Genomic DNA, 13,940 nt, shown 5'->3' with positions numbered 1-13,940 from the left:
ATTCACGTCTGTTAGAGCGACTTGACATGAGATTGTTCAGAGATAATGTAAGTAATAGTGAAAGAGTTTTAATTTCCAATCCCCCAAGCAATTATTTTTCCTTTGCTTTCAGTCTAATATCTGGAAATACTCTCACCATTTATTCTGAAGAACCTTTGTTCTGTAGGACTTCATGCCTGGCCAAGACCAAGACGTCAAGAAAGGACAATGTTTCTAGATAGTTAAGACAAGTTGACATACAAACACTACTAAAGAAAGGCTTAGAGCTAGAAAACAAATCCAGAATATTTTTATTCTGATTTTTACTCACCCAAAATATTTTCATGCCTCATCAAGACCGTCTGATATATTTCTGTCTCTCTGAACCAGCTGGCTTCCTCGGTGGTGAAGAACACTTTCACAGCTACCTTTTCACCACGCCACTTTCCCATCCAAACTTCCCCATAGCGACCTTTTCCAATCTGTTTCACCATCTGAATCTGCTTAGCTATAGTCCTTTGGACCTATTAAATCCCAAAACACACTGTTAGCGTATTCACAGCACAACATATTTGTTTAATCTCTCTTGAATAGAAGCAGTGACTACATATGGTAACATAAACTTGGGCTGTAGCTATTTTTATATAGAGACAATGCATTTCAGGATAGCAAAATTATTTCCATATGATGAAATATCCTTTTTATTTACTGACTTTTTATTGAAAAACAAACAGAATTAAGACTTTTACACTGACTAGGAAAATGGAAAAAGGCTTTTTATAAAAGATGGCTCCTCTTAAGACTGAGCCTTATCTTCAGGCAAGGAAGTCATAAAGAGAAAAAATTATAAATTAGTTTTAAAAAAAGCAATCAGTAAACATTTATTAAATATGTAGTAGGTACACGTCTAGGCAATGATAATTTCGCCATTAGCCCTATTGGACAATAACTACTATGTTAAAATACTATATTACCTTACAAGAGGAAGCCACAAATATTTTCTCATCAACGGCTTCTTTTTTTAGTATGTTCTTTATATTTGGTCTACTATTCAAGATGACTACCTATTCCCCAATTTACCCCCACTGTCACTACAATTTAATCTGGGCTTCAAATCTAATATTCTTTGCTAAATCTCATAGAGTCATAGGACTTAGACCCAGAAGGGAGGAAAGATAATCTAATGACCACTAAACAACAAGCATTTATCAAAAGTGCCTACAATATGCCAGTCACTAGGAATACAAAGATAAATATTTAACAGTCCTTGACTTCAAGTGGATAATATTACTTTTGAGGGACATAACATGAGTGTGTGTATGTTTATATAAATATATATATATATGGAATAGAAATACAATAGAATGTATGCCTGTGTTTATGTAAATTCAGAGAGAGATAATGTCCCCAAAGTCTGTGCCATTCAAATAACACAAACATATAAAAAAAAAAAGAGTACAAAGCTATCAATGCCATAAATTTTGAGACGACTATTTAAAAGTTTAAAGTTCTCATACACTTGGTTTTGTTAATTTTAAAAATGAATTTCAGAATTTAACAGGTTGTAGCACTGTCATTGATAATTTCTCAGACTGGTGACTCTCCTTGTTTGGACACTTGTCACCTCATCTATCTCCATAAGGCTTATTCCTGTGGAGGTATGCTAAAACCATCAGGTCTGCATCAAAACCTCATTCTTTAGATGATCTTAAGGTTAGACTTACAAATATAAGCCTTTCAATCCCAGAGGAGCAGTGGGTAGCTTTTCACAAAGTTTGAAAATTGACAAGAAGGATTTATACAATGGTGATTATATTGAATTTTAATAAGAGACATCGATATTATAAAAGCACAAATAATTTACCTTTCAAATGCTGTTTTTTGTAAGTTTATATCTTTTATGTTTCTGGAGTTATTAAAGCTGAGATCTGCACTAAGATTTCTGCTACTCCACTATAAGAATACTTGCATATGTGCATAGACACAAAGAGTGGTTTGGAAAGGAGCAAGCACTAACAGCTGGGAGAAATGAGAGACTCTTCCAATAAAAGGCAGTGCTTAAGTCCGGTCTTGAAAGAAACTTGGAATTTTTAAGAGGTAGAGGTGAGGAGAAAGTGAATTCCAGGCATGATAGTTAGCCAGGACAGCGGTAGAGTAATAAAAAGTGGAATGCCGTGTGTGAGGAACAGCAAGAAGGTCAGTTTAGTTAGACAAATGAATAAGTCAAATCTATGGTGTATAGAAGGCTGGGAAAATTAGACTATATATCTACATTGTAAAAGGCTGTTAATGCTAAAATAAAAGTGTTTTGATCCTAGATTTAATAAATAATTACTATAATTAAATAAAAATAGAAGAAGCATGCTGAGAGAATTAGTCCCCCAAAATTATTTGCCTATGACTGGCTACTAACTTAACCTTCTCCTTCAAAATCCCCAATTGTATGCATCAAATCATTCATCCTATACTCTTACTTCTACTCAAATAGCCAGGTGTTAAACTAATTTTATTTCCACAAAATATCTCTCACCATTCCCTTCCCTATATTCATATGGTCACCGTCTAGTTCTGGCCCACATCACTCTTGGCCTGGACTTCAAAAATAGGTTTTCCAGCTAACTCTTTCCAATCTGAAATCCAGAAGACTTCCATAATAATCTTCCTAAGGAAAAGTTTCCTCATGTTATTTCTTTACTCAAGGAATCTTCAGGACTTCTTTACTGTCCCATGCTATAAAATGGAAACTCCTCGACTTGGCTTTTAAAGCTTTCCCTACTATTTCTTGATGGGCATTCTATATTCCAGCTAAACTAGATAATGAGGTATTCCCAGCACTTAACATACCATCTTTTTGCTTTTGTGCATTTGTATAAAGTGGTTCCCATGTGGAGATCGTCTTCCTTCTTCAATGTCAGCTGTTTTCCTAGAATACCTCTATAACCTTTTAGCTGATTTTCCCGGCTTCAGCCTCTCTTTTCCAATTCATACACCACACAAATATTCAGTAGATGTTCCTAAAGCACAACTCTGATCATGCCATTCCACTGAACAAAGAGTTTCCTGGCTCCCTATTAGCCCTAGAATAAAACCCAATATCCTCTGTCACTTAAAGCCAATAAGATTAGAAAATATTTATAAAATATTTTGTAAAAATTAACATTAAAGCACTATAACAAGCTATCATTATTGTAGTAGTTGTTGTTATATTCCTTCACAATCTAGCTCCTGACTACTTTTCTTGATTTATTGAATATCACTGCCCTTTATACATTATATGAACCAAAAATAACTGGCCTCCTTGCTATTCCTTTCATGTCCTCATCTCCCATTTTTTTGTATTTCACACTGATTGTCTCCCATCCCTGGAAAGAACTTTGTTTTTACCTTCCTCTTAGATTTTCAAGCTCCCTTCTAACCTAACCATGACTCTCCCCTATAGTTCATGCCTCATGTATTTCCTAGAGAGATAGTCACAAATACATGTGGTATTATATGTGTGAATGTTGTTTCACCTATAAAAAAGAAAGCCTCTTAAGGGCAGGAAGTATTTTGGATTTGGTTTTGCAATTCCACAATGGCTGACACGGAATTTGGTGCTTAATAAACACATGTTGGATGACCGATTAAACCACTGGCTTCTGTCAGTGCTACTTCCTCAATGAAACTTGGCCTGATGGTTCCTCCCTTCCTCAAATAATTTTCAGTCTTCACAGATGGGTCAATATTGAGTTTTTGTCTGTGTCCCCAGCACTTGAATACTGAACCCTCCATTTGGAATATGTTCAATAAATGTTTAAATAAATTTTAATTTAGTAAAGGTAGCTCAGGTAGAGAGAAGACCCAAGGTTTGGACCCAGCCGCTCCAATTCCAAAATGATTCCAACAGTGTCTCTCTTGAAATGAGATGAATTCAATCACAGTTTCTTTGGCCCTGGATGTCCAGAATGCAAATTACTGAAGCTTTGTACTAATTTAAATTCATACTATTCTCTGATTCTCTGATTCTCTTTGCTTCCCATTTGCTAAAATCAATAGGATTTTTTCCCTTTTCATCCTCCTTGACTTTCTACATGATTCACCCTTCTTAATAATCCCCTGCCCTTGGCTTCAGTGACATTCCTTTCTCTTCAGAATCCTACCTTTTTTAATTAATCCTTGATCAATTTAATTTATTTGTTTAATTTAATTAATCTCTGATTAATCTTCTTGATTTCTAGAACTCTACATATGAATATCAACCAAAGTTCTGGTTTTCTGCCTGGTTTTTCTATCTGGTTATCTGCCGTCCCTCTCATCTCTCCTTTGCTGATCTCATTCGTGCCTTAAGTTATCTTTATATGTACGAACCCCAAAATTATATTATTGGCTCCAATGTCTTGATCAAATCCAAAGGCCACATTTCAGTCATGCTAGCACCAGCAGCAGCAAAGGTTACATAGTAAATCGAGGCCTTCGAACAAGGCAACTAGGTGGCACAGATAAAGATAAAGACTTAACTTTGCAAGTTGACATCAGGCCAAAGACAAAGATGCTAAGATCTATAATAAGAATTAGAGCCAGAATTTCCATTGCACTTCCAGGTTTGTGAAGTATTGTACATATTATCTCATTTTTTTTAATGAAAGCACAAGACTTTATCATATATCATATATCTCCAGAACCTTTCATGGCTCTCACTGCCTATATGATAAAAGCAAATACTGAGCTCTTCATGTGAGGTTCTTTGTCTGTGAAGCTAGGTTTCCCCTAGCGAAAAGTCATGCCTCCTACTGCAAATTCCATTTCTTTTAAATTGCTTCAGTCTACTTGGCCCACTCTAACTTTTATTCCAGTTGTGTACATCCATCCATCCATCCGTTCCTCCATCCTTCCTTCCTGCCCCCCCTGTTTAACCTAAGAGATCCATGAGGATGTATTACCTGTTTTTTTTTAAATTCATCTTTGTATTCCCCAAGCAAAACACAATGCCTTTCATATGAAAGGTATTAAATGAAGGTCTGCTAAATTGAACTGAGCAGCTTTCTTTTTAGGAGTTAAAACATATTATGATATATTACCTTAGAGATAAATTCATCCACATTAAAATGAATGAAAATATCTGATTAAAGTATTATTAGATCATAATCATACTTTAAAACTTTATCTTTCATCTTAGAATCAATACTGTATGTTGTTTCCAAGGCAGTAAAGCAGTAAGGAATAGGCAATGGGAGTTAAGTGACTAGCTTAGGGTCACAGAGCTAGGAAGTATTTGAGGGAGATTTGAACCTAGGACCTGCAATCAACCCCCCAATTATACATTAAAACATGCGAATATGTAGATTATGTTCTTGGAAGGTAACATCTAAAAAAGAAAAAAAAATTGATTTCATCCACTTGTGTGGCAATGCACTGAAATGTATATTATTTATATTATAAACCTAATAAAGAATAGTTTTTGCATAAAGAATGCTAGATTTGTAAAATTACTTCCTCTAAAGCATTGAATATTTTTAAAACTAACTTCTTATTATGATCAGGTCTTAACAAATATGATAAGCAGATTTCCACAAATCTTTATAACAGAGGATTCAGACACTGACCCAGAATACAGAAGCTTGATCTCTGGTGTCATAAAACTCCTCAACACAAGAAGAGTACCAAAACACCCTCAGACCCAGAGTTAAATGTTTGTATGATAAGAACAGTGATTCAGAAAGCATTTTCATCTCTTTTCAACGCATGAAGAAGTATTTCTCAAAGTACTGTCCTAGATGCTAACAATCCAGACAGCATGGTGTAGTGGAAAGGGTACTGGCCTTGGAGTCAAAAAGACTTGGGTTCAGATCTTATCACTAGCTGTGTGACCCTTCAGCATCTCTGTGCCTCAGGTATTTTATCTGTAAAATAAGAGAATGGCCTTGATGGTTACTAGAGTCCATTCTAGCTTTGAATTTATGACCCTGTAAGCCTAAATACAAAATTAAATCAGTCCTTGTCCTAGGAAAATTTTGTTCTCTGGAATGTGTAAATTGTTTCATGTGTAATATATTTTTTCTTTTTTAAATATGCAATTGCTAGGTGGGGCAACTAACTAACTGGCTGAGTGGATACAGAAACAGAGCTGAAGACAAAAGGTTCTGGGTTTGAATCTGACCTTAAGACATTTCCTAGCTCCGTGACCCTGGGCAAGTCACTTAACTCCCATTGTCTAGCCTGTACCTCTCTTCTGCCTTGGAACCAGTACACAGTATAGATTATAAGACAGAAGGTAAGTCTTTTAAAAAAAAGACAGTCCCCAATAATTAATATCTGTCCTAATGAAGTAATAAAGCAATAATAAATATCTTTACTGTTTAAAGTATTGAAATTACCCTATTTACAAAGATTGTTTATAAATATGTAATTAAGTGAATTATAAAATAAATACAAGGTTTGGGGTGGAGTGGAGAGAAACTAAAAGCTTATAGGAAGATCGGGAGAAACTTCAAATAGAAAGTGGCGCTTGATGTGAATTCTGAAAAAAACTGAAACATTAAGAGGCAAAAAAAAAATTTTTTTACAAAGTTGAAAGAGACATTAGTAATCACCCCATAAAAAAAATCCAACCCATACACAAAAGAAATCCCTATTACAACACATCCAAGAATTGGCCATTTGGCCTCTACTTCCAAGGAGGGGGAAACCCAGTATTGACTTTCAGAAATTTTGAAAGTTCTAAATATTTTCCTAAGATTGAACCTAAATTTTCCTCTTTCGCAGTCCATTGCTCCTGGTTCTGCTTTCTGGTCCCATTAAAAGATATCTGAATCCCTCCTCCACAAGATAGTCCTTCAAATACCGGAAGGCAATTATTATAATTATGTCTCCCACGAGTCATTTCCAAGTTAAATATGCCCAGTTTCTTTAACCAATCTTCGAATGTTACGGACTCCAGGCTCTTCACCTTTCTAGCTGCCCTCTTCACGCACTCTACAATCTATCACCTTCATTCTTAAACTATGGTACCCAGAATTTAATATAAATGACCCTGAACAGTTTTGCAAAGGTCAAGATGCACAAAGAACTCCAATGTCTTTCTTATGGTAGCATAAGATCTCATTCCCTTTATGGCCTCTGTTGGGTACTGTTGGTCAATATAGAGTTTGCGGTTCACTAATAATTTTTCAGAACTGTCTGTTCTGCTATTACTATCCTCCGGTTCTCTGACTGGAAACTATGAACTCCGAAATCTCCATTTAAAGAGAGGCACAACACAGACATATCCCCGTTTTCTGCCTAGCAGCTCTACTTTGGGATCTCTCTAACCTACCAAGGTTATGGGCCATCTCCCTTCCACTCCTCTTTTTCAGCTTCCTTTTGTGTCTGGTCTTTCCTCATTACCTTGAAAGAAGGGATCACTTTTCTTTTTATGTATTTGTACCCCCAGCATAGTGCCTGGAACATATACAGTGGTTAATAAATGATTCTTGACTACTGACTAGTTCTGATTATAATACTGTCATTCTTATTCTTTAATGTTCTTTGCAAAGATACTTGGAGATACCTTTAATTAAAATTTTATTTTACCAAAATCTAAAGCAAATCTAGAGCATTCTCCTTAATTACTAGTTTAGTAATACTGTCACAAAAGAGAATGAGTTTGGCACATTCCAAGAACAGGGAACATCTATCTGTGCAAATAATTCAGTTCTTCTTAGGTTACAGCAGGGAATTTAAAAAAAAGGGGGGGAGGTCAGGGAGACTGGCACATCTCAGAAAAACATAGATGCTATAGACCAGGAAAGAGCTAATAGAATCAATAACTGATATATAGAGTCATCCAGCAAAAGGACAAATGACCTAATACTTAAACAAAAATGAAAGAAGGTTCAATATGCTTTTAAATCTAATAGACTAAGAGGAGGTATTGCATAGCATATTAGACAGCCAGCCTCGGAGTTTGAAAGATCTGACTGAGTTTAAGCCCTACCTTTCATATACTGGCTGAGTGACCCTTGACTTCTCAATACCACAGGGATCTTTTAAAAAAAAATATTAGTTGCATAGCAAATGCCGACCTTCGTCCCTGAAATCACAGATCCCCCCCCCTTTTTTTTTAATTAAAAATCAGGGTCCTATATCTCTTCCTATGCTAGAATGAGACAAATCCAGTTAATTATAAAGAGGTCTGGCCCCAATATTTACCCATTGAAAAGGCAGAAAAATGGAGGCTTATGTGCTTCACTGAGGATGAAGAGTTGTTATGTTTAAAGCTGTCTCCATCAGCCCAAGAATCTTTCCTGTGTTTCCCTCATTAAAGCAAGTGCCTTGGATTCCCCATATGTAGACTCCAAGGTTAGCACTGATGACCATCAGAAAACAAACCCTCTCCTAAATGGAAAAGTTATGGACTTCACCCTGAAATATGAGTCTTGAGGCTGAAACAAAAAGCCTCTTTCCCCATCACGATGCTTGGATAGGAGTTACATGCGATCCTTTGGACTTAGGAAACAGGGCCAAGGAGCAAGTAATGGAACCCTTCTTGAATCCAGGGTGAATACGGTTCCATATGTAACACTTCCTAATCTGCTCATGATCAGAAAAGGCTAAAGTCTAGATTGTAATTCTACCCTTACATTAAAAAACAAACAATCACATTACCCTCTGGAAGCCAAGAGGTTATCAGGTGGGACTGTAACTGAGCTCCTGGGGCTACCTAACACAAGAGGGCTTTTTCCCCAACCCATGCCCTACTTGTTTCCTTAGTAAACAGACACCTGGGGTCCTTGCCATCTACAAAGGTTAGCTTTAAACGCCAATACTATTCTCTCATACCAGCAGAGGGAGTCCGGATCCACTCCCGGAGCTCTGAGATTGTTCAATTAAATCTTTCAGCGATTCCCCTGGGGGGATGTAGGTCTCATCCTGTTCCAGTCCAATGCTGTAACGAGGTCTAGCTTCTTGTCTTTTATACCTAAAGATGGAAAAAGGAGACGTGACTTAGATAGCTGGGCCACTGAAAGGTAAATTCTCTGCACTGAAGATAACTCACTAAATTCACTTCACCATCTAAATTAAATCACTGCCTCCTACAATAGCCAATCCAAGGAGTTATAATTATTTCAATAGAAAAGATTCCACTGGAATAATAATAAAATACAATAAAAAAATTTATTTCTCAAACAATCTTAGCATTTGCCATGTTTGACCTTTCCTATGATTGAAGATCATACTTTAATAAGCCCTTAAGGAGTGACATAAAGAATCATTACTTAAGAGAACTACTGTTTTTGCTTAACCTCAGAACTCATTCTCTGCACTATTTTACCATGTACAACTGAAATTCTATAAAAACCTCTATTAAAGCAAAACCACTATGTCCCCAGGAAGCCAATTCAATTTGCGGACAGTTTGGAAAATGATTGTTAGAAAGCTTTTCCCCCAAACCTCAGTCAAATTCTTGAAGACTATTAAATTATTACTAAAAACAAAATGGATAAAATACATGAGTTAAATCTACAGTTAAGTTTTTAAAACACATTTTAATTATATTTTAATTTCCCTTTTATTCCAATTATTTTATCACAGATAATAATAAAGAGATGAATTAAATGACTCAAGTTGTACTTTTTTATTCTTTAGAAAACCAGAGTGGCTGGTGCTTTTAATGAGAATGTTATGTTGAAAGCAAGTAGCAGAAGCAATAAAATGCTTTGACAATTTATCTATTACATTATGCTCTAGAATAATTATTTTGATCTCCTTTACAAAAGTAATTCTTCAAATATATGGTGGGGAGAAGAGGAGCAATTTTTACTTTTACCTTTACCAATGAGAAAAGTAGAGATCACTGAATCAACTGTTCTACCCAAAAGACCTGCAGTGGTCCCATCTTTGTATGTCAAAACTTACCTTCCCTGTGTAAAATAATACAAGTAGCTAATTGTAACAAGTGGATCTGGGAAAATGTATAAAACTACATTTCCCTTGATCCAACATGGTCCAACTGGTTTCCGTTTCCGACGTCTTGACGCAGGGGAGCGCTTAAATCTCGTGGGTTAGGAGGGAGTGGGCTCTCTTCTTTGGCGAGGAGGGCTTGGCTAGGAGGCAGTATGGAGGCGGCAGTTTTGAATGCTTACAAGCGCGTGGTCTAATGATTTTATCTATCAACATGGCTTTAATTAAAATACTAATTTATATATTTATACTAGCATCTATCATTTTTCATATTAACATAATGCAATTTCAATCTCTATTACAGGTACTTATAATTTCCATTTAGCTCCGCAGTAGGGCTTATATTAATAAGTAGCGATGGATTTTTTAAGGAAAAAAAACCCTAAAATATTTTGGATATGCATCAAAATGAAAGATATCTGGATTTTTATCCAGCTAATAAATGTGCAAATAAGCCTTGCCTTCTAAAACATTTGGAATATAGAAAGCTATCTCCTACTCATCAAATCAGCTCTACCTATATGCTGGAGACTTACCTGAAATAACAGAATAAAATTATAAGGACAAGAAGGAAGCTACAGACTGTCACAGATATCAGTAAGGCCTTATGATGTATGGGTCCATCAACAAATTCTGAAATTTAAAAAAAAAAGTTAAGTCATAACACAGAAACACCTTGAACTCTAAGTTGAAAGGCAATCACTTCTTTTAGGCAAGTTATGAAATATACTCTCAACTTCTAATTTCAAAAGTAGTAAAAACTGTCCTACCTACATTTCCTTGACCCTCTTTCCCTGGGGAGTTAACCCCTTCGGTTTGTTACCTCTGATGTGAGAGTTAAATGTCCTAATTGGTGAACTCTTTGAATGCCTGCCCCACCCCCATACCCACTATTTCTAGCTAGTCCAAAACCATTTTCACTACTCAAATCTGGGTGCTTTTCTTTCAACTCAGTAAGAATATTTAAAAAAAAAAAAAAAGAAAAAGAAAAAGCTTCAAACTGAAAAGGGATTTTGAGGGAGAAGAGGAAAACTGCCTATGATTACCCACTAAGCTAATTACTATCAAGAGTACTTACAGGCTCTATAAAGGAACAGCAGAAACCCAGAGTTAAAGAAAATCCAAGATGGAAAGTTATAAAACACTATAAAAGCCCAAGGCACCACACCAAAAAAAAAAAGTACAAAGCCTGGCAAACCAACAATTATGAATCATTAAAAAGCATTCGGTAAGGTACTAGCCACTGTGCTAAGTGATAATATACAAACACAAAAATGAAATAATCTCTTCCTTTGATAAGCTAATATTCTTCTGGAGGAGTCACCCTGCTTCCAACACTCCCTACCCACTAATACATTAACACAATATGTACAAAACAGATACAAGGTAATTTTAGGTGGGGTACAAACATATAGGAAAGAAGTTTCAGGTAAAAATTAATATATGAATTAAGTTTTGTTGTTGTTTTTAAAACACTTACCTTTTGTTTTAGAATCAGTACTAAGTACTGGTTCACAGGTATAAAAGAGGCAGTGATGGTTAAGTGACTTGCCCAGGGTCAAACAGCTAGGAAGTGTCTGAGGCCAGATTTGAAGCCAGAAACCCCCTTCACCAAGGCTGGCTCTCAATTAACTGAGCCACCTAGCAACCTCCCGAATTAAGTTTTGAAGAAGATAAAGTGATGATGGCAAGCATTTGAGGCATGAGGGAGAGGCAGGGCAAAGACACTAGTGTTATGGTCGAAGATAATAAGAAGAGCAGAGTGGCTGGGTAGTAGAAAATGAGAAGCAGAGTAACGATAAAGCTGAAAAGGGGGGATAAGTCAAGGGTGTGAAGTATTTTAAAATGTAAATAGTGATTTCCTTCAACTTCATTCAGCAGATTATGAGGAGAAACAAATGAGATGGAGGGTAGAATACCCCAAGAATAGGATTTGGGGTATGAGAATCAAAAAGAGAAGAAGGAAAAAGTTTTGAGAATAACAATGTGAAAATGATTTTTTGGCTTACTATTAATTGACGATGGGAGTAAGAAGAAATTTGAAGTTAGAACAGAGAGGATGAGAGATACTCCTGAGGGATACAGGAAATGGAGGTCCCACTAAGGATAACCAAGAACGTTAAGAGGAGGTAAGGGAGAGATTAAATTTTAGGAGGTTTTGATCCAGAATTCTTAAGTTTTTAAGTGTGGAAGATGGGGGAGTTCAAGGCTGAGATCTTTAAAATATGTAAGTGACACAGAGTGGGGAAGGAGATCAGGAAGACTGAAGAGAATAAGAAATGAGAAATAGAGATTTGACAAGGGGAAGCAAATTTAACCTCACACATGTTGCTCAGACTTGGTAGGATAAGGCAACTCATAATTAGAAAAATGCTATAAAATTATATAACTTATTGAAAGGTGAAATTAATTCAAACAAACAAATATTTATCAAGTCCACAAAAATATATCAAATAGTATAAAATGAAGGGTCAGAATAGCATTGTGCACTGACGAGAAATTTTATATGAAAAAATCCCAGAAGCATGGAAGAAAGCCTTTGGAATAGGATCAAGCTGTACAATTGTGTTGAATGAATCAACTGCAAACTTATGTTATTTAATCTCACTTAGACCTTTGCTGCATTGAAGCAGTCTTGTTACTCCTCCCTAATTAGCACTCTATCCCACTCTCCACAATGGCTATTTTTAACTTTTCGTGTCTTCTCAAACTTTCTATGGTAGCACCTCCCAAGGTCTCTGCTGAAAACTGTCTCTCATAATTTAGTAATGAAATCAAGGTCATTTGTTATGAACAACTCTCTACTCCAGGGGTCTGCAACCTTTTTGGCTGTGAGAGCCATAAACGCCACATTTTTAAAAATGTAATTTTGTGAGAGCCGTACAGTGCTCACAGTGCCGCTCCTGTAACAGCACCTGAAAAAAAATTGACTTTATGGCTCCTGCAAAAAGAGCCAGATATGACTCGAGAGCCATATGATGCCGACCCCTGCTCTACTCCTTTCCTCTTTAACTCACAATTCCCTGACTTCAACTTTGACTCTCTCCTCCTCTATTCTGGTCTTAGAGAAAATACTGAACCTTCTTCTACAAAAGGCCAAGTCGTTTACAAGTCCTTTTGATCCCATGCCCTCTACCTCTTCTCTCTCACTGTCTAGTTTTTTTCTTTGATGTCTATAAGTGCACCTAATATGTAAGACTTAAGAAAAAATACACTAGATTCCCACCATTCCTGCTTGCTATTGTCTTATATCTCTCCTTTTCTCAAACTTCTTGAATAAGTTGCTCATACTTGATGCCTTCATTTTCTCTCTTCTTGAACTCTTCTGAAAACCATGTAATCAAGCCTTCTGAAATAACTCAACTGAATCATTCTCTTCAAAGTTGCCAATAATCTCTTAATCAACTCCAATAGCTATTTCTCAATCTTCATCTTCCTTGACCTCTCTGTAATATTTGATATGACAGTTCACCCTTTCCAACTAGATTAATGTTCTTTCCTTGCTGCATTTTCTTGTTATTGCCCATTCCAAATTTTTCTGTCTAATGGCTCTTTTTCCTTTGCTGGTTCATCATTGATATCATATCATTAACTGTAGTTGTACTCCAAGAGTCTTTCCTCAGCCATCTCTTTTCTCACATTTTCTCTAAATTACCTCTCTCACTACAGTATCTCCAGATTTTTATTTCCAGATGTTTATATCCAATTTTTGTCTCTCTACTTAGCTTGGATGCATTATCAGCTGGCCATTTAAAACTGAATATCCTACTGAAATCTCAAAATCAACATGTCCACAACAGAACTCATTATCCAACCACAAGTTTTCCTTTAAAATTTCCCTAATATACCCAATGATAAACTTGACCTTGGTTATGGCATGGTCTTTTAACTATTCATTCTCATCCACCTTACAATCTAATTATTTGCCAAATTTTGCCTCTTTATATGCAGAATTTGTCATATATTTCTGTCCATTCTCACATCTATCATTCTAATTTCGAACTCTGTCACCTCTAAACACAACTATGGCAACTGCATCCTAT

At 36.0% G+C, this 13,940-nt stretch overlaps 1 protein-coding gene across 1 annotated transcript in view; it reads right to left on the bottom strand.

Annotated features, from left to right (window-relative positions):
* BMPR1B (bone morphogenetic protein receptor type 1B) overlaps positions 1-13,940 on the bottom strand; it is a 66,442-nt gene that overhangs the window by 25,744 nt on the left and 26,758 nt on the right. Inside the window, exons 4-6 of the mRNA XM_044682431.1 lie at positions 10,434-10,530; positions 8,776-8,914; positions 311-503 (exon numbers count right to left, since the gene is read on the bottom strand). Of these exons, the coding sequence (XP_044538366.1) occupies positions 311-503; positions 8,776-8,914; positions 10,434-10,530 (429 nt within the window). The remainder of the gene's footprint in view (positions 1-310; positions 504-8,775; positions 8,915-10,433; positions 10,531-13,940) is intronic.

Source organism: Gracilinanus agilis, chromosome 6, assembly GCF_016433145.1.
Source record: "Gracilinanus agilis isolate LMUSP501 chromosome 6, AgileGrace, whole genome shotgun sequence".
NCBI classification, from domain to species: Eukaryota; Metazoa; Chordata; class Mammalia; order Didelphimorphia; family Didelphidae; genus Gracilinanus; species Gracilinanus agilis.
This window is presented reverse-complemented; position numbering and strand designations above follow the sequence as displayed.